The sequence below is a fragment of the Capricornis sumatraensis genome, chromosome 22, assembly GCF_032405125.1.
Source record: "Capricornis sumatraensis isolate serow.1 chromosome 22, serow.2, whole genome shotgun sequence".
NCBI lineage: Eukaryota > Metazoa > Chordata > Mammalia > Artiodactyla > Bovidae > Capricornis > Capricornis sumatraensis.
Window position 1 is genome coordinate 26729570 of NC_091090.1, and position 25070 is coordinate 26754639.

The 25070-nt window shown below is 37.9% G+C and overlaps 2 protein-coding genes across 3 annotated transcripts in view; one reads left to right on the plus strand and one right to left on the minus strand.

The window, feature by feature from the left end:
• Positions 1–4237, minus strand: part of MMUT (methylmalonyl-CoA mutase) — a 48767-nt gene extending 44530 nt beyond the window's left edge. The window contains exon 1 of the mRNA XM_068994233.1: positions 4131–4237. The gene's annotated coding sequence lies outside the window, so the exon portion shown is untranslated. The remainder of the gene's footprint in view (positions 1–4130) is intronic.
• Positions 4238–4427: 190 nt separating this feature from the next.
• On the plus strand, positions 4428–24478 carry CENPQ (centromere protein Q). Of its 2 annotated transcripts, none has more exons than XM_068960919.1 (9): positions 4428–4499; positions 9077–9216; positions 10002–10056; positions 11092–11218; positions 14540–14608; positions 19244–19397; positions 22296–22415; positions 22577–22651; positions 23700–24478. In XM_068960919.1, exons 2-9 carry the CDS (start codon positions 9115–9117, stop codon positions 23829–23831), a joined length of 834 nt encoding a protein of 277 aa, XP_068817020.1. In that variant the 5' UTR covers positions 4428–4499; positions 9077–9114; the 3' UTR covers positions 23832–24478. The 2 variants fall into 2 exon arrangements, with proteins under 2 accessions (XP_068817020.1, XP_068817021.1); XM_068960920.1 differs by having other exon boundaries at positions 19268–19397.
• Positions 24479–25070: the final 592 nt, after the last annotated feature.

Below are 25070 nucleotides of genomic sequence, written 5' to 3' on the forward strand. Positions count from 1 at the left end.
CACCAACTCCCAGAGTTTATTCAAACTCATGTCCATTGAGTCAGTGATGCCATCCAATCATCTCATCCTCTGTCGTCTCCTTCTTCTCCTGCCTTCAATCTTTCCCAGCATCAGGGTATTTTCAAATGAGTCAATTCTTCGCATCAGGTGGCCAAAGTATTGAAATTTCAGCTTCAACATCAGTCCTTCCAATAAATATTCAGGACTGATTTCCCCTAGGATGGACTGGTTGGATCTCCTTGAAGTCCAAGGAACTCTCAAGAGTCTTCTCCAACACCACAGTTCAAAAGCATCAATTCTTTGATGCTCAGCTTTCTTTATAGTCCAGCTCTCACATCCATACATGACTATGGAAAAACCATTGCTTTGACTAGACGAACCTTTGTTGGCAAAGCAATGTCCTGCTTTTTAAAAGCTGTCTAGGTTGGTCATAACTTTTCTTCCCAGGAGCAAGCATCTCTTAATTTCATGGCTGAAGTCACCATCTGCAGTGATTTTGGAGCCCCCAAAAATAATGTCTGACACTGTTTCCACTGTTGCCCCATCTATTTCCCATGAAGTGATGGGACTGGATGCCATGATCTTCGTTTTCTGAATGTTGAGCTTTAAGCCAACTTTTTCACTCTCCTCTTCCACTTTCATCAAGAGGCTCTTTAGTTCGTCTTCACTTTCTGCCGTAAGGGTAGTATCATCTGCATATCTGATGTTATTGATATTTCTCCCAGCAATCTTGATTCCAGCTTGTGCTTCATCCAGTCCAGTGTTTCTCATGATGTACTCTGCATATAAGTTAAATAAGCAGGGTGACAATATACAACCTTGACGTACTCCTTTCCTGACGTACTCATTTCTGTCCTCAGGAGGCAGGTCAGCTGGTCTGCTATTCCCATCTCTTGAAGAATTTTCCACCGTTTGTTGTGATCCACACAGTCAAAGGCTTTGGCATAGTCAATAAAGCAGAGGCAGATGTTATTCTGGAACTCTCTTGCTTTTTTGATGATCCAGTAGATGTTGGCAATTTGATACCTGGCTCCTCTGCCTTTTCTCAATCCAGCTTGAACACATGGAAGTTTATAGCTCACATACTGTTGAAGCCTGGCTTGGAGAATTTAGAGCATTACTTTTGCATGCGTGTGAGATGAGTGCAATTGCATGGTAGTTTGAGCATTCTTTGGCATTCCCTTTCTTTGGGATTGGAGTGAAAACTGACCTTTTCCAGTCCTGTGGCCACTACTGTGTTTTCCAAATTTGCTGGCATATTGAGGGCAGCACTAGCATTATTTTTTAGGATTTTAAATAGCTCAACTGGAATTCCATCACCTCCACTAGCTTTGTTTGTAGTGATGCTTCCTAAGGCCCACTTGACTTCACATTCCAGGATGTCTGCCTCTAGGTGAGTGATCACACCATTGTGGTTATCTGGGTCAAGAAGATCTTTTTTGCATAGTTCTTCTGTGTATTCTTGCCACCTCTTCTTAATATCTTCTGATTCTGTTAGGTCCCTACCATTTCTGTCCTTTATTGTACCCATCTTTGCATGAAATGTTCCCTTGTTATCTCTAATTTTCTTGAAGAGATCTCTCGTCTCTCCCATTCTATTGTTTTCCTCTATTTCTTTGCATTGATCACTTGAGGAAGACTTTCTTATCTCTCCTTGCTATTCTTTGGAACTCTGCATTCAAATGGGTATATCTTTCCTTTTCTCCTTTGCCTTTAGCTTCTCTTCTTTTCATAGCTGTTTGTAAGGCCTCCTCAGACAACCATTTTGCCTTTTTGCATTTCTTTTTCTTGGGGGTGGTCTTGATCACTGCCTCCTGTACAGTGTCACGAACCTCCAAACCTCCATCCATAGTCCTTCAGGCAACTCTTTGTCTATCAGATCTAATCCCTTGAATCCATTTGTCCCTTTCATTGTAAGGGATTTGAATTAGGTCATACCTGAATGGTTAATGGTTTTCCCTACTTTCTTCAATTTAAGCCTGAATTTGGCAATAAGGAGTTCATGATTTGAGCCACAGTCAGCTCCTGGTCTTGTTTTCGCTGACTGTAAAGAGCTTCTCCATCTTTGGCTGCAAAGAATATAATCAATCTGATTTCAGTGTTGACCATCTGGTGATGTTCATGTGTAGAGTCTTCCCTCGTATTGTTAGAAGAGGGTGTTTGCTATGACCAGTGTGTTCTCTTGGCAAAACTCTGTTAGCCTTTGCCCTGCTTCATTCTGTACTCCAGGGCCAAATTTGTCCGTTACTCCAGGTATTCCTTGACTTCTTACTTTTGCATTCCAGTTGCCTATAATGAAAATGACATCTTTTGGGGGGGTTAGTTCTAAAAGGTCTTGTAGGTCTTCATAGAACTGTTTAGCTTCAGCTTCTTCAGCCTAATGGTTAGGGCATAGACTTGGATTACTGTGATACTGAATGGTTTGCCTTGGGAACAAATAGAGATCATTCTGTCATTTTTGAGATTGCATCCAAATACCGCATTTCAGACTCTCTTGTTGACGATGATGACTACTCCATTTCTTCTAAGGGATTCTTGCCCACAGTAGTAGATACAACGGTCATCTGAGTTAAATTCACCCATTCCAGTCCATTTTAGTTCACTGATTCCTAAAACGTCGATGTTCACTCTTGCCATCTCCTTTTTGACCACTTCCAATTTACAACCAGTCCATCCTAAACAAGATCAGTCCTGGGTGTTCATTGGAAGGACTAATACTAAAGCTGAAACTCCAATACTTTGGCCACCTCATGGGAAGAGTTGACTCATTGGAAAAGACCCTGATGCTGGGAAAGATTGAAGGTGGGAGGAGAAGGGGACAAAGGAGGATAAGATGGCTGGATGGCATCACCAACTTGATGGACAAGAGTTTAAGTAAACTCCAGGAGTTGTTGATGGACAAGGAAGCCTGGCATGCTGCAATTCATGGGGTCGCAAGGAGTCGGACACGACTGAGTGACTGAACTGAACTGAGCTGACTTTACCTTGATTCATGGACCTAACATTCCAGATTTCTATGCAATATTGCTCTTTACAATGTTGCAGGTAGGGCTTTACAAAATGCAGGTAGGGCTTTCCTAAACCTGGATAAATGATTGGAAAGAGGTGACTTCCTGAAAATCGCATGACAAATTGGTAAAGACTGGAAATAGGCATCTTTTTTAGATAAGAACACAACTTCGGCTGATGGAAACAGGATTTCTGAACTTTTCTCAGAAAATACATCAAGAGACACTTTCAACAACCAAAGAAATAATATGCAAAGCAAATATAATAAGTTATGAGTGATTAAAATGTGTGAAAGAGCAACAATGAAGCAACATTTGCCCTAATGATGAAGCAACATCTGCCCCACCCTCAAAAAAATACGGGTAAAACACCTACATACAGTCCTGAATCAAATCCCTTTTAAATTTGTTTACACGTGATTCTACTTTAAAAGCTAGCCGCCTCCAATGTTCGTCCAATTTAGGTGAGAGAGGACAACACAGAGCATGCAAATTAAATTTAGTATCAGCATAAATAAGTCTTTAAACATAAAATACTGAGAGAAAAATCATCAAGTGATTTAAAATTTGACACACACAAATATATTACTCAGTTTGGTGCGTATAAAAGATTACTCTCTTTCCAGATAAAAACGAGAACAAGTTAGCAATTTACACTTTCAAGTACGTTTAGACCTGTCTTTCCACTTCTCACCATCACCTTCATCTGTACACAGAAAGAAACTTCCAATTTCGCCACCTCTCACAAAAAACCCTCACAACCACCGCGGCCTCGAAGGAGGCAGCTCTGGAGAGACCATATCCCTCTGGAATCCTACAATCGCTCTCTGTCCGAGGAACTTCGGGGTTCCTGGGTAACCAGGGAAGATGGCAATATGGCCTCTGGGACATTAAAAGCATCTTCTTTTCTGCAGTACCTCCGAACTTCCATGGACCTCACTGAAAGACAGAGACTAGTGGAGCATCTAAACCTAACAAGAGGTAGAGCAGAGTGGGATCCCTTCTCAGCAGTAAAGAAGGAGGAAGTTGGGAGTTGGGAAGAGAGAAAGGACAACTTTCTCCGGGGACAACTAAGGGTGGGGAGGAGTCTGAAGAATGGAGGGATCTGAAAGCCAGACGTACCTCAAGGTGCACGGTCTTACGAGTCGGCCTGTCTCAGACCGAGGCCTTGGAAGACGACGGCTGGACCTAGGAACCCCGAGCTCTGCAAGTCAGAAGTCCCCAAAGCAGGGCCCGGGACCAAGCAAGCGCAAAGGCCAAAACGATGGGACGGGATGGGGGCGTCGGCCGACCGCCCTAGTTTCAACCAATCCCGTCACGCCTTCGTGGGCGCGCTCCTGATGACGTTAGGGGGCGTGGATAGATGCCCGCCACTCCCCATAGGCGTTTCCGGTTTCTCTGTGCTCACTTCCGGGCTTCCTCAGCTTTGGATGGTTTGGGCGCGAAATGCTCTGAGCACAGCTCCTGAAAGGGTTCAAGGATCAGTTTTTGGTGAGTAATGAAAGCGCTTCGCTCGCCGGTGGCTCCAGTTTGGGGGATAAGTTTTGCTGCCAACACGTTTGTGGCAAACTTGGCTGCTTGTGTTTGAGGAGTTTCAAGTGGTTTTCCAAAAGGAGAGTGGGAGATCCGAACAGGTTTGCCTTTCGCAGCCGGGGATAAACAAAGTACTGTAGGATTCGCAAAGAAGGAGTGAAGCCACGCATGTTTCCTCCCTCCCTTCCCCGAATCATCCTCGTCTTCGTCCTGCTTCCTTACTCTTTCCCGCAGTCAGTCGTGGAGCGACGCTACCCCGAGGCATCAGTTGCAAAAAGTAAACATTGCGTGTTTGTAAGTTTTCGCAGACGTCGTGTTCACTTACTGTACCCACATAGAGATTTAGATTGGTGGTTTCCTCGAGTTTCAGCAAGCTGACAAAGAAGAACAAGACAACCTAGAATGCTTCCCTGTTTCCTACAGGGTAAAGAATACATTCTTTACTGCAGTATGTAGTCTGGCCGCAAACTACAGTTCGAGTCTTTCTTCTGTCCGTTGCGTCTGCACATGTCCACAGCCTCTCTGAATTTTCCCTGAACAGACTGACTTCTTTTGAGCTGTCCTGCCAATGGGCCTTTTTTCCTCTCAGATACTTTACTTCCCTTTCTTCTAGCTAAATATTTCAAAATGTAATTCATATACTACTTTTTTCTCTGAATACCCTATATCCCCCCATGCACACACCAGTTTGAGATATGCACTCGTCTAACATTTGTTGCACTGTGTATAACTGACTATACACGGAAACTGTTTTCATATCTGTTTCTGCCTACTACCACTTGTGGTTGTTATTTGGTCACTAAGTCCTGACCATCCGATTCTTTGATACCCCATGGACTGCAGCACACCAGGCTCCCCTGTCCTTCACTGTCTCCTGGAGTTTGCTCAAATTCGTGTCTGTTGAGTCAGTGATGCTATCCAGCTGTCTCATCCTCTGCCTCCTCCTTCTTCTTTTGCCTTCAGTCTTGCCCTGCATCAGGGTCTTTTCCAGTGAATCAGCTCTTCACATCAGGTGGCCAAAGTACTGAAGCTTTAGCTTCAGCATCAGTCCTTTCAATGAATATTAGGGTTGATTTTCTTTAGCATTGACTGGTTTGATCTCCTTGCAGTTCAAGGGACTCTCAAAAGTCTTCTCCAACACCACAGTTCAAAAACATCAGTTCTTCAGTGCTCAACCTTTTTTATGGTCCAACTCTCACATCCATATGTGACTACTGGAAAAACCATAGCTTGACTGTACGGACCTTTGTCAGCAAAGTGATGTCTCTGCTTTTTAATAGGCTGTGTAGGTTTATCATAGCTTTTCTTCCAAGGAGCAAGCATCTTTTAATGTCGTGGCTGGAGACATCATCCTCAGTGATTTTGGAGCCCAAGAAAATAAACTCTATCACTGCTTCCATTTTTTCCCCTCTGTTTGCCATAAAGTGATGGGACTGGAAGCCATGATCTTAGTTTTTTGTATGTTGAGTTTCAAACCAACTTTTTCAGTCTCCTCTTTTATCCTCATCAGGAAGCTTTTTAGTTTCTTTGCTGTATGGCTTATTGCTTCAAGTATGTATCAATGAAAATAGAGCTTTTCAGATGGTCTGTGGTAAAGGACCAATTTTTTTTTGTTATTGTTGCTTTAATTTTTAATCAGTCAATACAACTGCTACTTTTGTAAAATACAATAAAAAAAATTACTAGTCAAATCCATGAAATATACAAGGAAGAACCCCAGTGTAAGCCATAAATTTGGGATGATATGATGTGTCACTGTAGGTTCATGGATTGTAGTAAATGCTTTGCTCTGGTAAGGGATGTTGATAGTAGGGAAGGTGAGGTGGATATATTCAAATTTTATATTCAAATTCTGCTTAATTTCTCTAAAACTTACCTTAAAAAGTCTCTTTTTGAATGAATTACCAGAAAAATTGAACTTTAAAAATAATAAAGCCAGTTATTTTTTGACCAGACCTAACATTCTTAAAATTGTTGTCAAGTTGCTATAAAAGTTTCTAAATGAATATTTTTAATTTCTGTACTTAAAAAGACTGTAGCACTGAATTACATGTTATTGAATAAAGAATATAAAGAAAAATGATTAACAAAACCAAACTGTAAATAAGTGCCAAATGAGAGAGACCATAAGAGCCTACAGACTTTTAGAGAGCAATGAGGGAAAGTGGTTAGGAAGGTTTTCAGAAGCAGATGGCTCACAATCTGAGGGGAGGGTGAGCACAGACAGGAGAGTGAAGCTCAGGTAGAACTAGTGCATTATTCACAGTGTGTTCAGAAAATCAAGTCTAGCTGGAGAGGGAGACTCATTTGAGGAGTCGTGGGAGAGAAGTATGGAAAGCTTGGCAAGGCTAGATTGTTGAGGACTGCAAGTGTCATGGTAAAGAGTTTGGGTATTATGAGTTGGGTATTATTTAAGGGTTTTTATTTTTTAATTTTAAAAAAATCACTTATTTTCTTCCTGAATTTAGAATTGGAAACAGCTAGTAGGGTTGATTGATGACTTCCATGCAGTATCAGCCGCAGCCTGTTGGCTCAGGTACATGCACGAGGCTGGCAAGTTGATACTAGCTATTGGTTGGAAATTCAGCTGGGGCTTTTGGCTAGGTCCTCAGTTCCTCTCCATGTTGACTTTCGTCATAGAGTGTTAGCTGGGTTTCAAGAGCAAATATTCCAAGCAAGGAGTAGTGGTAGCTACTAATCTGTTCCTGTTTGGCCAGGAAACTGGTACAGAATCATTTGCACCATATTCTACCACTTAAACTGCTGCAGGGTCTATGAGATTTAAGACAAGGGGACATAGACTACACCTCTCAACAACAGGAGTGAGAAGGAATTTGTACCATTTTTAGTCTCCTGAATGGAATGAGGAGTAAATCTTAGCCCTCAGTGGTTCCTTCACCTGGATGCTTTTCTCCAGTGAACAGCCTGAACTACTGTACATGGCAGCCCTTCCAGGAGAGGTCCACAAGCACAGCTCTCATATGGATTGGTTTCTAAGTAGGGGAAGTAAAGGACATGAGTGTTCAGTTAAGAGAATTAGACATTTCAAGAATGAAGCAGAGGAGACTGGTATAGTATAAGGTACCACATTGTTCAAGAGCAGAGTAAAGTGTATTTTAGCTTCCAGTGTGTTTTGTGAATGTGAGAGTTGGACCGTAAAGAAGGCTGAGCGCCGAAGTGTTGATGTTTTTGAACTGTGGTGTTGGAGAAGACTCTTGAGAGTCCCTTGGACTGCAGGGAGATCAAACCAGTCAATCCTAAAGGAAATCAATCCTGAATATTCATTGGAGAGACTGATGCTGAGTCTGAAGCTCTAATACTTTGGTCACTTAATGCAAAGAGCTGACTCATTGTATAAGACCTGATACTGGGAAAGATTGAAGGCAGGAGGAGAAGGGCACAACAGAGGACTAGATGCTTGGATGGCATCACCCACTCAATGGACGTGAGTTTCATAAAGCTCTGGGAGATGGTGAAGGACAGGGAAGCCTGGCGTTCTGCAGTCCATCGGGGTCCCAAAGAGTCGGACACGACTGAACAACTGTATTTTGTAATTGATTTGACATGTAGTCCCTAAGTATAGTTCATGATCTTTCAGTTGATTCTTTCCCACCATTTTGGGGGTGGGGGGGAAAGCTTGAACTTTTCCTTTTAAAATTTGAGGGAATAGATTTATTCAGAGTACCTTCTCTGTCTGTCTCTAAATCTGCATATATAACTATTAATGTAATTAACTTTGAATTTTTAGAAAAGAAATGGTGACTGATTTATCTTTATAGCTAATTGTGTGTATGTGTGTAATGTACATAACACACATATTTAGGGGGGTATGTGTGTGCATGTCAACATACTGTACATGACTCTAAACTGTCTGCTCCTTATGGTCTAATGCAGAAATGAATATTTTATTCCTGTTTCTTTTAGCAGAGATGAGTTTGGTGTGAAGAATCTTTGTTATAATTCTTGCAACCTAGCAAGAATTATAGCCTAAATCCTTAAGAGGGAATTTACCACATAAATTTCTACAGTGTAGACTCATGGTATAATCCTAAAAGTTATCTCCTCCCATCTTTGGCATAAATCTGTCTGTGTGTGTGCTAAGTCACATAGAATGATAAATCGATTAAGCCTAAAATAAGAAGACCTGAATGTTACTCTGAGTTGACATTATCTGTGACCAGAAGAAAACAATTCAGCACTTTATATTTCCCTTTTCTTGGATTTAAGAATGGAGATAATATTACTATATGGGGGAGTATAAAGTAAGAAATGTGAAAGTGGTTTTATATGACTTTTTAAGGCCATACAAATGGCAGAAATTTTTTAATGAAGTTGAATTAGATATCTTTAGTGAGAACCAGCATTATTTATTTTAAAATATGTTTAAATGCTTTAAAAACACAGAATACTGTCCCAAAACTTTTATTCTGATTTTTTAAAGGCAAACTTGGAACATTTATAGGTAGTCCTTTTAACAAAATATTTGTAATAAAACAAGTCTTAAGCATTTTTCTGTGTCCTTTTCATCTTTACAGATTTGAAAAACTGTTAAAATTGTTCTGTTTAAATCAAGATGTCTAGCAAAGCACATGCTTCCAAGAAAAAATCTCAACAGTTAAAAAGAAATCCAAAAAGAAAAATTGATGATGAAAAAGCAGAATTACCAGAGAAAAAGGTAATCATTCAGGACTTATTCAAAGAGTTTATCATTCAGGACTCTGGTAAAAATATCATCTGTTCTGTATAAAGGAGTATGTGAAGACTAAAGGTCAGCTTTACTACAAATTATAGTAATTTATATTCCATATATATGGTTATGTGGGAGCTGCTGCAACATGATTTATAAAAACTTGCAGATAAAGATTTTTGTATTCTTTTCCAAAATATTAGTCAGAGAATTCTTTGGGGAAGATGCTATGGGACATTGCTAAGGTGTTCAAATGGGAATACTGGTAATAAAGTATAATAAAGTGAATATGGCATTCATATATTAAAAGACAAGAGAATCTGTCAGTTGGTGGAAGAGATTTTTATTAACATTGAGAAAAATTAGTTGGAGAGAAATTAGCTTCTTCCTGCCATAACTTTATGCCTCTCTTATAAAAGAAATAATCAGCATTTTTTTCTCTGTATTAGGTAATGCCTATATTTTTTGTTTTGCAGGAAAAGTATTTAACACTATTTCACAGGCAAAATAAGTAATGATTCCTTTAAAACATTCTTTAGCACCATATGAAATTCTTTTATACATTATCACCATTGTTCAGGAGTTGCTTTATTATATCCTCCACTTGTGATAAATACACACCTTTTGCTGTAGAAGTAGCAATATACTTTTTTTTCATCTTTCCAGAAGGTATATGAATTCACTCCAATATACATGACAAATCTATCGCAAAAGCAGTATCTTTTTATCTAGTGCCTAATTGTGTGTGCATGTTTGTGTGTTTTTCTCTCTAGGTTAGAAACACAGTGAAAAAAAATAAAAATCATCCAAAACGTCTGTCTTCTGAAGGTATTTCTTTTCTAAGTTTAGTTTCACCATATCTTTCTCAAGCTATATCTATTTATGAAAAAGTTCTCAGCATCTTGTTTATGAATTTTGCATAAGCAAAACATAGTAATAAATGGTAGCATTCTCATTTTTGCAAGAATATGTAGTGCTGGTTAGTCAGATACCTAGGTCAGCTAAAATTTTACTTACCACCACCAGCAAAATACTGTGTGGGTTTCTAAACTGAAAGGAACTAGAGAAATTCGAAGTATACAACAGTCTGACTTATTCTGACTTGTGATATAGAGACACACCTACTGTTTTCTCTTTGAGACAAATACCCTGTTCTGCTACCACTGTTTAGATTAAATTGGAGCTAAGTTTGTCTAGAGTAAAGTAGTTTGGAGTGATCATCTTTACTTAAATATCACTTCATCATGGAAGAATTTTCTACCTCCTCACCCAGGAACCGGTTAGGTCCTCTGGTTTTATACTTACATAATGAACAGTGCTTTTTCCTTTGTAATGCTTTGCATACCTGTAACTATAATTATTTAGTCTCCCTTCTCTCCAAATGAATTTTCATGTAAGCCAATAGTGTATATCCTTTGTTTATTTATTATAAGCAGAACAATGTCAATAACCTACCAGACACTCAATATCTATTTTTGGTTTGGTTAATTGCCTTAGTTCCAGTTGCCACCCAACATATGGCAAAAAACATTTTCCTAGTCTTCTCAATAAGTCCTTTAGTTCAGGTCATTTCTGAGAACCAGACTTTTATGCTGAATCCCAATAATTGGTTCTTCATTTAAAATTGTCTTGCGTTTCTGTCTGCAATATCAGCTAATGGTATTTAAGTTAACACAATAACAACATATTCAACACCTGGCATTTTATGACTGTGCAATAAAAAAAGAAATTAAACAGCTAATACAGCTTTATAGTATTGTGGTTCTGAGAATTCCATTGTCTCTTTTTAGATAAACTTGTCCTTGAATTTATAAATAAAAATATACACATTTCTAGATTAACCACAGTCTCTTCTTTGACCAGTGACAAGACAAACAAAGCATACTACTCTAAAACAGGTAAAAATAGCATCCAACAAGAGAAAAACCTGGCAACCTCTTTCGAAGAGTAGCAGAGAACATTTGCAAAATATGATGGAATCTGTAGCAATGTGAGTATGAAATATTTTACATTTCACTGTTTTCATTTCTACTTACGTTTCCTACAAACAGTATCCTTTTAAATATTCTTGTCTATTTTATGGTGATATGGTGTTTTTCTCTTTCTCAAGAAGGTTTTTTTAATGTCTTTTGATGGCCTACACCTTCAATTAAAAAAAGCCTTTATTAATATCAGAAACTTGGAATTTTATTGCTGAAATAAAAATGAAATCTACATGGCCTAATCTGCTCTCTGTAAACTTAAAACTTTTTTCTGTCAAGAGGGATACTTTAGGAAGAAATTTGCTCAAATTGATACTTTATATGGAAGCAGTGCTAACAGGAATACAGAGATAGGACTCGGCCATCAAGGCGCTGAAATCCATGAGAAGAGGCATATAAATTAGTTACAATGATATAATGTGATAAAAAGAACTTAGATCATTCAGTTCATTTCAGTCGCTTGGTCGTGTATGACTTTTGCAACCCCATGAACCGCAGCACGCCAGGCCTCCCTGTCCATCACCAGCTCCTCAAGTTCACCCAAACCCAAGTCCATCGAGTTGGTGATGCCATCCAACCATCTAATCCTCTGTCGTCCCCTTCTTCTCCTGCTCTCAATCTTTCCCAGCATCAGGATCTTTTCAAATGAGTCAGCTCTTTGCAGCAGGTGGTCAAAGTATTGGAGTTTTAGCTTCAGCATCAGTCTTTCCAATGAACACCCAGGACTGATCTCCTTTAGGATGGACTGGTTGGATCTCTTTGCAGTCCAAGGGACTCTGAAGAGGCTTCTCCAATGCCACAGTTCAAAAGCATCAATTCTTCGGTGCTCAGCTTTCTTTATAGTCCAACTCTCAAATCCATACATGATCACTGGAAAACCATAGCCTTGACTAAATGGACCTTTGTTGGCAAAGTAATGTCTGTGCTTTTTAATATGCTGTCTAGGTTGGTCATAACTTTCCTTCCAAGGAATAAGCATCCTTTAATTTCATGGCTGCAATCACCATCTGCAGTGATTTTAGAGCCCAAAAAAAGTAAAGTCAGCCACTGTTTCCCAGCTATTTGCCATGAAGTGATGGGACTAGATGACATGATCGTAGTTTACTGAATGTTGAGCTTTGAGCCACCTTTTCCCTCTCCTCTTTCATTTTCATCAAGAGGTTCTTTAGTTCTTCACTTTCTGCCATAAGGGTTGTATCATCTGTATATCTGAGGTTATTGATATTTCTCCCAGCAATCTTGATTCCAGCTTGTGCTTCCTCCAGCCCAGCGTTTCTTATGGTGTACTCTGCATATCACTTAAATAAGCAGGGTGACAATATAAAGCCTTGACGTACTCCTTCTCCTATTTGAAACCAGTCTGTTGTTCCATGTCCAGTTCTAACTGTTGCTTCCTGACCTGCATACAGATTTCTCAAGAGGCAGGGCAGGTGGTCTGGTATTCCCATCTCTTTCAGATTTCCCACAGTTTATTGTGATCCACACAGTCAAAGGCTTTGGCATAGTCAATGAAGCAGAAATAGATGTTTTTCTGGAACTCTCTTGCTTTTTCAATGATCCAGTGGATGTTGGTGATTTGATCTCTGGTTCCTCTGCCTTTTGTAAAACCAGCTTGAACATCAGGAAGTTCACGGTTCACATATTGCTGAAGCCTGGTGTGGAGAATTTTGAGCATTACTTTACTCACATGTGAGATGAGTGCAAGTGTGCGGTACTTTGAGCATTCTTTGGCATTGCCTTTCTTTGGGATTGGGATGAAAACTGATTTTTCCAGTCCTGTGACCACTGCTGAGTTTTCCAAATTTGCTGACATATTGAGTGCAGCACTTTCACAGCATCATCTTACAGGATTTGAAATAGCTCAGCTGGAATTCCATCACCTCCACTAGCTTTGTTCGTAGTGATGCTTCCTAAGGCCCACTTGACTTCACATTCCAGGATTTCTGGCTCTAGGCAAGTGATCACACCATTGTGATTATCTGAGTCGTGAAGATCTTTTTTGTATAATTCTTCTGTGTATTCTTGCCATCTCTTCTTAGTATCTTCTGTTTCTGTTAGGTCCCTACCATTTCTGTCCTTTATTGTGCCCATCTTTGCATGAAATGTTTCCTTGGTGTCTCTAATTTTCTTGAAGAGATCTCCAGTCTTTCCCATTCTATTATTTTCCTCTATTTCTTTGCATTGATCACTTGAGGAAAGCTTTCTTATCTTTCCTTGCTATTCTTTAGAACTCTGCATTCAAATGGGTATATCTTTCCTCTTCTCCTTTGCTTTTTGCTTCCCTTCTTTTCACAGCTATTTGTAAGGCCTCCTCAGACAGCCATTTTTCTTTTTTGCATTTCTTTTCCATGGGGATGGTCTTGATTCCTGTTTCCTGTACAGTGTCATGAACCTCCATCAATAGTTCATCAGGCACTCTATCAGATCTAGTCCCTTAAATTTATTTCTCACTTCTACTGTATAATCATAAGGGATTTTATTTAGGTCATACCTGAATGGTCTAGTGGTTTTCTCCACTTTCTTCAATTTGAGTCTGGTTATGAATTCATGATCCGAGCCAGAGTCAGCTCCTGGTCTTGTTTTTGCTGACTGTATAGAGCTTCTCCATCTTTGGCTGCAAAGAATAGAATCAGTCTGATTTCAGTGTTGACCATCTGGTGATGTCCATGTGTAGTGTCTTCTCTTCTGCTGTTGGAAGAGGGTGTTTGCTATGACCAGTGCATTCTCTTGGCAGAACTCTATTAGCCTTTGCCCTGCTTCATTCTGTACTCCCAGGCCAAATATGCCTGTTACTCCAGGTGTATCTTGACTTCCTACTTTTGCATTCCAGTCCCCTATAATGAAAAGGACATCTTTTGGGGGTGTTAGTTCTAGAAGGTCTTGTAGGTCTTCATAGAACTGTTCAGCTTCAGCTTCTTCAATGTCACCGGTCAGGGCATAGACTTGGATTACCGTGATATTGAATGTTTGCCTTGGAAACGAACAGAGATCATTCTGTCACTTTTGAGATTGCATCCAAGTACTGCATTTCGGACTCTTTCGTTGACGATGATGGCTATTCCATTTCTTCTAAGGGATTCCTGCCCAATAGTAGATATAATGGTCATCTGAGTTAAATGTATCCATTCCAGTCCATCTTAGTTCACTTAGATTATTCCTCTGCTTTAAATGTCCTTGACATAAAATAAAGTGATTGATTCTGCCTGGTTAGTAAGAAGGGGCACTTGAAAGAAATTAGAAAAAATAAACAGATTAAATATAATGTAATGTTTGAAACTAATACATATTCAATCCCAGTATTTATTCAATCCCTATTTTTTCTTTTCTAGATCAGTTCTGAGTGACAGTATTAGAGAAAATAAACAAATTCAATATCATCTGAATTTCCTAAAGAAAAGGTAATATAGTTACACAATTAAAAAAACAGTTGAAACACAGTTGGTAAAAATCCAGTCTGTTCTTGTGTTACCAGAACAGATATTTATGGAATATAGAAGTTTTTTATTTGGGGTTTTTATTCTTTTATTGTTGTCTTTTTGTTTGTTTGTTTGTTTTGTTTTGTTGTTGACGTTTTAAGAAGATGAATGGTTTGGGATTATGTATTCTACCCTAAACTGATGCTGCATGGAATTCTGAAGTAAGTTAAATTTAAGAGAATTTCTAAAGAATCTGAAAATCAAAGCACCTACTTCCGAAGTTCACTTTTCTGTGTTGAGGTCTGAAAAAAAAATTTTCAACTCTTAACTCCTTTCAACTTCATTTTGACCAACTGCAAGTTAACAGTTCACCACTCTCATTTGATACTTAACCCTATTGCCCTGTTTTCTCTTCACTTCATATTATATAACCTTATTTGTAACAAGTATAATTTTCCAGGATACTATTGCTCTTTATTTCTGGCAGGTCTCAGGTGGAGGTTTCTTTTCAAGTATCTTTTGGTTTTTTTTTTTTGTTTAGGTAATTTTATTTATTTATTTACATAAATAAATATGCTGTACTGGGTCTTCGTGGCTGTGTTGTCTTTTCTCTAGCTGTGGCAAGCGGGGGCTACTCTCTAGCTGCAGGACATGGGCTTCTCATTGTGGTGGCTTCTCTTGTTGCAGAGCTCAAGCTCTAAGGCACCCAGGCTTTAGTAGTTGCAGCTCCCAGGCTGTAGGGCACGTTCTCAATAGTTGTGGCACAGGAGCTGAGTTGCTCTGAAACATGTGGGATCTTCCCCATCAGGGTCAAACCTGCATCTCCAGCATTGTCAGGCAGATTCTTTACCACTGAGGCACCAGCGAAGCCCCCAAGTGTTCTTTAAAGTCACCACTGCCAATAATTTTCAGTGACTTCTTTTTTCCTACTATCTGCCCTAAGCTGCTGCTGCATGAAGTTTTGAAGTTAAACTTAAGAGAACTTATAAAGAATCTGAAAGTCAAAATCACCTACTTCCAGCTTTCTTTTTATAGAAGAATGTTCTGCATCTTAGTTTCCTCAGGTTTGCCTGGAAATATTTGTGACCTAGTACTTTATTCTTGGGAAGCATGAGCACAAATACTGCTTTTTTAATTCATAATTCTCAATGATATTAATAGTAAAAAAATAGAAAGGGTAAAATAGGATGGAAAAATAGGAAAAGGAGTACATCAAGGCTGTATATTGTCACCCTGCTTATTTAACTTATATGAAGAGTACATCATGTGAAACGCTGGGCTGGAAGAAGCACAAGCTGGAATCAAGATTGCTGGGAGAAATATCAATAACCTCAGATATGCAGATGACACCACCCTTATGGCAGAAAGTGAAGAGGAACTAAAAAGCCTCTTGATGAAAGTGAATGTGTAGAGTGAAAAAGTTGGCTTAAAGCTCAACATTCAGAAAACTAAGATCGTGGCATCTGGTCCCATCACTTCATGGGAAGTAGGTAGGGAAACAGTGGAAACAGTGTCAGACTTTATTTTTGGGGGCTCCAAAATCACTGCAGATGGTGACCGCAGCCATGAAATTGAAAGACGCTTACTCCTTGGAAGAAAAGTTATGACCAACCTAGATAGCATATTCAAAAGCAGAGACATTACTTTGCCAACAAAGGTCCATCTAGTCAAGGCTCTGGTCTTTCCAGTGGTCATGTATGGATGTGAGAGTTGGACTGTGAAGAAAGCTAAGTGCCGAAGAATTGATGCTTTTGAACTGTGGTGTTGGAAAAGACTTGAGAGTCCCTTGGACTGCAAGGAGATCCAATCAGTCCATTCTGAAGGAGATCAGCCCTGGGATTTCTTTGGAAGGACTGATGCTAAAGCTGCAACTCCAGTACTTTGGCCACCTCATGCGAAGAGTTGACTCATTGGAAAAGACTCTGATGCTGGGAGGGATTGGGGGCAGGAGGAGAAGGGGACGACAGAGGATGAGATGGCTGGATGGCATCACCAACTCGATGGACGTGAGTCTAAGTGAACTCCGGGAGTTGGTGATAGACAGGAAGGCCTGGTGTGTTGCAATTCATGGGGTCGCAGGGAGTCGGACACGACTGAGCGACTGAACTGAACTGACCTGAACTGAAGATAGGATGAAGTGGATGGGTGTGAGAGTTTGTGGAGACAGGTTGAAGAGATTAAAGAAAGACAGCTAGTAGTGAACTTGTAAACTGTTTACAGGAATGGCAACCTGTTAGTAAAGAAGGAATGACTAAAAATTTAATAGATAAACTAATATATAATAAAAGTGTAGCAAAAATAAATAAAATATAGCTATATATGATCTTTTTAATAGGGGGCAGGTAGCCATGTTTGGTGTGTATGAATGAGAATATTTTAGTATGTAATAACTCTTCTTCACAGCGATCACACTGCTTCATCAGAAAAGATTAAATTCTGTTCAACAGATAACCTGTTTTTTCACAATACAGCAGCCATGGAGAGACATATTTCAAAGACTGCTTATTGTCTCCTCATTTTTGCTTTCACAGCTCTCTTTTTTTAGTTCCCAAAGTACCAATACTCAGGATACTTTCCCTTCTACTGATGTGACAGAATGTAGCCTTAGCAAATTGATTCTAATTAGAATCTGAACAAATTTTCCTCTAGCACCATTTCTGTGGCCTTCCCTGGTAGCTCAGCTGCTAAAGAATCCACCTGCAATGCAGGAGACCCCAGTTCTAGCCCTGGGTTGGGAAGATCCTCTGGAGGAGGGTATGACAACCCACTCCAGTATTCTTGCCCGGAGAATCTCCATGGACAGAGGAGCCTGGCAGGGGCTACAGTTCATGAGGTCACAGAAAGTCGGATACAACTGAGCAAGTAGGCACAGCACAGCATGTCTCCAAATATAGTTGGAACACTTGTGCTTAGAGATACTTTGTGAATAAAAGTGATAGAAAATTATGTTTCCTGGTATATTAACATATTAAAATCCTACAGTAAGTAAATCTGTTTCATTTTGTTTAACCTGGTGGTAGAGGTTTAGTCATGTCCAACTCTTGAGACCCTATATACTATAGCCCACCAGGCTTCTCTGTCCATGGGATTTCCCAGACAAGAATACTGGAGTGGGTTGCCATTTCCTTCTCCAGAGGATCTTCCCAACCCAGCATCTTCCAAGTTAGTGTTTACCACAGGAACTCTTTATTGTACAATTAGTCTCGTCTTTGCTTCTGTCTTCATGTTGTCTTCATTCTTTTAGACAAGTTGTCCTCAGTAGATTAGAACTGTATATATAGATAGCTTCCTGTTTAGAAAGAGGCAAAAGAAATCTCTTAGCCTCTTAGCTTCAGTTAGAATATTCTGGGTGATTGATTCTGATTGGTTTGGGTGATTTGCCTCTTGTTGTACTGATTTTGTGGCAAGAGCTGATATGATTGACATAGATTGAATCATATATGCTTTTCCTTGTCATGAAACAATAGAGTTGCTAGTCAACAAAAATTAACCACTACACTTTCTAGAGGAACATATTTTGGGGAATTCTGACTTATAGATATACAATGTTGTAAATGTGCTTAGATGTTGTTGACATAGTATTATGATATGTATATTATAACATGATAAACACTGGTTATATTTTTAGTTTAGTAAGATTTTGTAGAATAACCTACAAATTTAGAACATTTGGAATGGTGAATGACCTTTCTGCAGAACAGGTTTGATAAAGTTTTAGAAAATGTTTATAAAGGGAATCTTTATTTTACTTAAACCAAAAATTCAGACAGGTTTTGTGCTTATGGGCTAATGATGATATGGGGAATAGCTGAAGTTTATCCTGACAGTTTAATAAGTATGATTGGTAGAGTTTAAACAACCTACTTTTTTCTTTATAAAAATTAATATTTTGAGTATGATCCCGGGAAGACAAATCTTGGGTTCCACTTAATTGCCTGCAAATCTCAAGTAGTAGGATTTTTTAGGATCCAGACACACTGCTGTTAGACAGAAGGAACCAAATTTAGATTTTGCTTCTTGATTTCTTCCTCATGGAACTCAAGAATCAAATCTGGGAAACTTGTATTTCTGTCTACTGGAAGTGAGGTTAGTCATAAGATTTGAAGGGGATTTTTTTTTTAAGTTAGGAAAAATATCATTAACTTAGAGTAACTGATACAGGCATTCTCTATTATTGGTCACATTCTGTGAAACAACGGAGATTTAAAGTTCAGAGTCCTAGTTAAGACTAACAGAATAATGTTTCACCTCTTACCAGAAATTCACATTAAATGATAGACTTATGTACTGTAGTAGTCCAGGAAACACATTCAGAAGATACAAGGAAATTTTTAGTTTATTTTAAACTGTGTATAAATAATCAATCGTTAAATGTGTAAAAGAGAAACTTTTCCTTTTATAAAGCAACCTAGATACCCCATGATTTGTGGTAAATCTTAATCAATCGAAAGACTTAATGAGGACTTGTCAGGGCTTTTGGTCGGGGGGAGGCTTACTGCTAAGATTAGCCGCTGTTAATAAAAGAATATTTCAGCCTTTAGAAATATGAGGGAAAGGAAAAGGGGACTACAGTATTTCAAATCAGAAACAATACTAATGGTACTCAAAAATAAGCAGTTATGTTGTTATTCTGTCCCAAAGATTGCTGCAACTGTGTGAAACCCTGAAAGTCCCTCCCAAAAAGCTGCAAGATTTATCTCATGTGTCAAGTCTACTGAAAACGGAAAGGGCACAGCACAGAGATAATGAGGAAGGTCTGGCATCTTTGCAGGTATGAAGTTTGAAAAGGGAATTCATTATCAGGGGAAAGGGGAAGAGATTTAATTTTAAGTTTTTTAAATTATGTTATTCTTCTAGTAACTAGTATTACATCTTGGGCAAGGTTTTTTATTAACTTTTTTTTTTTAAAGCAAAACCTTTCAGTTTTGGTCCTCTAAAGTTGACTATTTCTAATATATTTGTAATTAAGTAGCAGCCTTATTTTTTTATCAGACTTTAAATATAATGAACTGTCTTATTTTTGATTAGCAAGTTATAGGAATTCATCACTAAATGCTGTAGAATTTCAAAACATTAGTTTTTCTGTCCTTCAGTGCTACTTTATTGACAAGAAGAACACAATCATCATCATTATTTTTATAATCATTATAGATAACTTGTAACAAGAGCCTTCTATGTTTTTCTAGTCACTGTTCTAAGCACTTTACAGTTATAGCCCTTAATGACTTGCAGAGGCTTGTGCTATATTTCATGTTTTACAAATGTGAAAAAGAGAAATATTGGCATTTTTAGCTGAACCTTAGACAAACTGCTCACAGTTGTGATGCAGTCCTATTAGTCCAACTTTAGGGCATGTGGTTTTTTATCTTTATCCTGTGGAAGGTAGTGAGAGATAATATTTGCTGTTAGGATAAACAACAGGCTTTTCATTAGTGGATACTTTAGCAGTTAAGAAAATCAATCTTAAGGGGCTTATTAAATAATTTAAAACTAAAACAGATTGGACCGTATATACTTTTGCTGTTTTGAAGTAGTTTGTAGATCTGGTCTTTGTCAGCAGGTCAACTTTCTAAAGTAATAAGTCTGTTAATCTGTTACAAGGTGGTGGTAGTTTAAACAGCGGTTGCATCCCCAATGAGTCAGCATTCACAAATAGGTCATTCCAGCTTTTCCATGTGATTGAGAATAAAAATGGAACAGTTTATTTGTAAGCAGCAGATCTACTTGTAGCTCTGTAAATTACAGATTTATAAATTTGTAATGTATATATTGTAAATATATTGTAAGCTTAATATATTTTGTAAATTTATATATATTGTAAATTTACGTTGTTGTTCAGTCACCAAGTCATGTCCGACTGTTAGAGACCTCATGGACTGTAGCACGCCAGGCTTCCCTGTCCCTCACCATCTCCCTGAATTTCCCCGGTGATATCATCCAAGCATCTCATCCACTGTTACCTTCCTCTCCTTCTGCCTTCAGCCTTTCCCAGCACCACAGTCTTTTCCAGTGAGTCAGCTGTTTGCATCAGGCGGCCAAATACTAGAACTTCAGTTTCAGCATCGGTCCTTCCAAAGAGTGTTCAGGGTTGATTTCCTTTAAGATTGACTGGTTTGATCTCCTTGGTTTCCAAGGGACTCTCAAGAGTCTTCTCCAACACCACAGTTGAAAAGCTCTGCCTTCTTTATTGCCCACTTTCACATCCATACATGACTACTGTAAATTTATAGAGTGGTGTTGTTAGTGGCTTTCTCACTTTCTTCATTGCGTGAGGTTATATTTAACTTTCATTACAGTGTAGCTTTGCAAGAGTATATTTTCAGTACTGTCACTAGCTCCCCTGCTTAATGAACAGTTGGGAAGCATAATATGGCTTTTTTTTTTTTTCAGGTTTGTTTGAGATATAAGTAGCAAAGTGGTAAGATATCTAAAGTGTACATCATGGTGATTTAATGTATATATACATTGTGAAAGGATTCCCCCCCCCATCTTATTCATTAATGCATCTGTCACCTCACTCTTGTTTTTTTTTCTTGGTAAGGACATTTAAGTTCTACTTTCAATTATATAATACAAATTTCAGTTATATAACAAGTTCTCCATGTTTTGTATTAGATCCTGTGACCTTGTTTGGCCTAGTAAATGGAGCTCTCAGACCTAGAGTTTTGGGTACTCCAGGAATCAGCACCTTTCTGTAAGGGTCAGATGATAAACATCTTGCTCTTTATGAGTCGCATTGGTTTTCATTGCACAGTCTTTTTCGTTTTTTTAACATCCTTTAGAAATGTAAAAATCATTCATAGCTCTTGAACCAATCAAAAACAGCCCATGAGCAGTTGCAGACCTCTGTAGGTACCCTTTCTAATGGTTTCTAGAAGCCATAATATATTTGTTAAGGAAGATTACTATAATTGACAGTAACAATTCTGCTTTCAGTATTTGGAAAATGATGTTAAATGTAAATACCAACCATATTGCTCATCAGGATTTCAGAGTTATTACTTCATTACTTTCGTGTGGCTTCTGTATGGCTTATTTACTTGTTCCCTGATCCCCAGAGGCCGCGCTGTCCTTTGCTGTTGCTAGGACTTGATTTGAAAGCAATGCAGTACTTAATACCATTTAAAAACCCAGAAGTTGGCTAACTCCATGTGTGGCCTGCAGTCAGTACACCCCTGGTATTCCCATATTTATTTCATTCATTTATTTTCTCTTTTGTTTTCCTCTGAACGTTTTATGTTATTCCTATGTGAGAAACTGCCACTCATTTTCTGTTATTATCTTTGCCCAAATGTTCAGTACTTTTTCTTTTGGCAAATGAAAATAGCACTCAGATGTTCCTAAATTAGAGTTTCTCTGCTATTACATGCTGCTTAAGGAATGCTGCTATACCTGCTGCTGTGAATCCTTGGGTTCTGCTAAATTCACATAGGTCTTCCAGGATCTCTGATACCAGCAGCTTTGGTAATTTTTTGAGGAAAGTTTCAAAAAGTTCATTTACATCTTTGTTCCACTGGTAAATCAATCTCTAGGGAGACTTTTGAAAGAAAAATGAAAATTACCAGTTTCTTCCAGAAGTGTTTCAATATGTAAGATGTTTTTAAAACTGTTTGGGTTTCACTTAATAGTATATTTAATTTAAAACATTAGCTTTCTCTTTCTGATGTAGAAAGAAACAGATAAAATGGTAGCGACTATAGAGTCAATGACTGGGGATATTCACAGCCTAAAGAACAAAGTTCGTGTTCTGACAAGTGAGGTGGAAGAAGAAGAAAAGAAGATAAAACAGGTAATTGTCCCCCACCAAAAAAAAAGTTATTACTAGAATCTGGATATAATTTTTCATTATTAGATTTTACCCAGACAGCTTTTGAGTATAATAAGAGAAATCAACTTTTTGAAACAGTCTAACTTTACAAAATAATCTATAGCTTTCTTTTTCTACTTTAGATGTTTCATATAGATAGTGGGGTACTCTCTCTTCCTGAACTTTCTCGAAAGAGTCTCAGAGCACCCATCCTTCAGGTAAGTACTTACAATTTACCATATTAACTGCATCACCAGTTATAAATTTCATATAGGTAAAAAAATTATATGCTACTTCTTCTTTTAAACAAATGAAATCTATGGTATAAACTGTAAGGGAAAATTATTTTTCTCATATGATGGTAGAGTTTGAACATCTCATGCTTGTCAGTTGCTGTATAACATTCCATTATATAGATGTGCCATAATGTAATTTGTGGAGATTTTGGAAATAAATAATTTTTCTAGTACAGGTAATGCTATGTACACCTTTGTATATGCATTATTACACATTTGTATATTCATGGCTGTAGGATAGATTTCTGGAAGTAAATTCTGACAGTTGCTTTGTTTATGCTTCTAATAATTGCATGTAACTTTTCCTAAAATAGTATACTATGTCCTATTTGTAGTAGGCTGCACACTGGTAACTTATCTTTTTTCAAAGGACCCCAATAGATACTGTAGTGTCACTGTTTACCCTGGTAGAAAGTCTGTATGTTTTCTCAAAAAGTAGCAAAAATTTTCCTATCTAAAATCTACGTAGGCTGAGGAATGGGAATGGGCAGAGAGGAAACAAAATAATATAGATTTAAAAGAAGAATGGCAATTAGTTGATAGACAATTGCAGTTGAGTGATTATATAAGATTGTTATTATATCATTCTCTCTAAATAACATATCAATGCATATAACATTTTTCATAGTGAAAGGTTAAAAACTAATTACATGGGTAAAGTCAAAAGGTACACACTTCTAGTTACTTATAAATATATCATGGGGATGTAATGTACAAGCTGGTGACTAGAGTTAATACTGTATTGTATATTTGGAAGTTGCTAAGAAAGTAGATCTGAAAGTTCTCATCACAAGGAAAAAAAAAATTTATATCATGTTTGGTGATAGATGTTAACTAAACTTACTGTGGTGATCATTTTGCAGTGTATACAAATATCAAATCATTATGTTGTATGCCTGAAGCTAATATAATGTTCATGTCAATTACATATCAATAATTTTAAAAATGAATTATTCTCTCATGACCACAGAGAGAAATTCTGACGCTAATTCCAAATCAGAACAGTCTTCTGAAGGACTTGGAAGTTCTCCATAATTCATACCAGATGAAGCGCATGTTCACCTTCATTGAAGAAGTCTATAAAAGACTGGATGCCTCTTAAAGAGTTGGGGTTTTTTTTGTAGATTGTCCCATATTAATGTTTATGAATTGTAAAAATGTTAATCTATGTGATATTGCAGAGGCTGAGGCTTCTTCAGATACGCACTTTAACTTCTATAGGTCTACCGTTAGCATCTAATGTAGGCCTTAAAGACTGTTTTTATCAGTTCACAAGTCTAGGAACTCACATTTATGTTACTGTATCTCCAGTTATGTGCCCATAACTATAAAGTAAGAATAGCCACAATCTGATGGTTTATAATAGCTGATAGAGCTTGTTTATTGTTTAATGCAAAGCAAGTGTGATACTATGATTTAATATATGTAAATTGTTTATAGTGCCTAGCGCATAAAAACATAAGTGTTTGCTCTCCTTATTGTTCTTTAGCTGATGACTTGCATTTTCTGTCTGGTCATGTGGAACTTACAACATCCTCAATCGCCCTTGCTCTTTTACACAACACCCTAGACTGTATGCGGCATCATTATGATTAACCAGGTGTCTTTAACTTTAAAGGCAGCATGAAAGTTTTGTTTCTTTTTTTAGTTTAGTGAATAGATGCCAAATATTTATTTTCTACTCTCATCAGAGCATACCTTTACTTCATAAAATTGTTAAAAAGAAACCCAAGCTCATTTATTCCCTTAAAACAAATGCCAAACAACAACAAAAAAAAAAACATTTTTTTCTAAACCTTTCCTCATGATAATATGCATATTCATGTGAAGAAATTATCACTTAAATACATTAAAAATCATTTTTAACCAATCACAAGATATCGTCTGGGTTGTTTTTAAGTATTTGTAGAATAAAATAACTCATTTAATTACTTTTCTGTCTAACCTAGGATGTTTAGTCAGTTAATTTAGAAGGTGCACTAATTCTGGTAATGCCCTCCAGACTGAGACCACCGGGAAGACAGGTTGGGTTAAACAAATTGGATTTAGTGCTCACTGTAGTCATTGGGAACCTTGGACAGCTCAACAAAAGGATCAGAAGCAATATCCTCTTAGGAAATAATGGTCAAGAAGGACATTAATAGATTTTAAGGGAAGAAAGGTCTTCAAAAAAGGAAATCTGTAGTGGAGCATTTAAAGAGAACATGATTGTATATACTTTGGACTGTCTACTATGTGCTAGGAAAAGCAACTAAAAGAAAAAGATTTTACAAAATGTCTTAAAACTTCAAAAATCTGGGAAATTTATAATCTTGTGTTTCTTAGAATGCTAGGAGAGCCC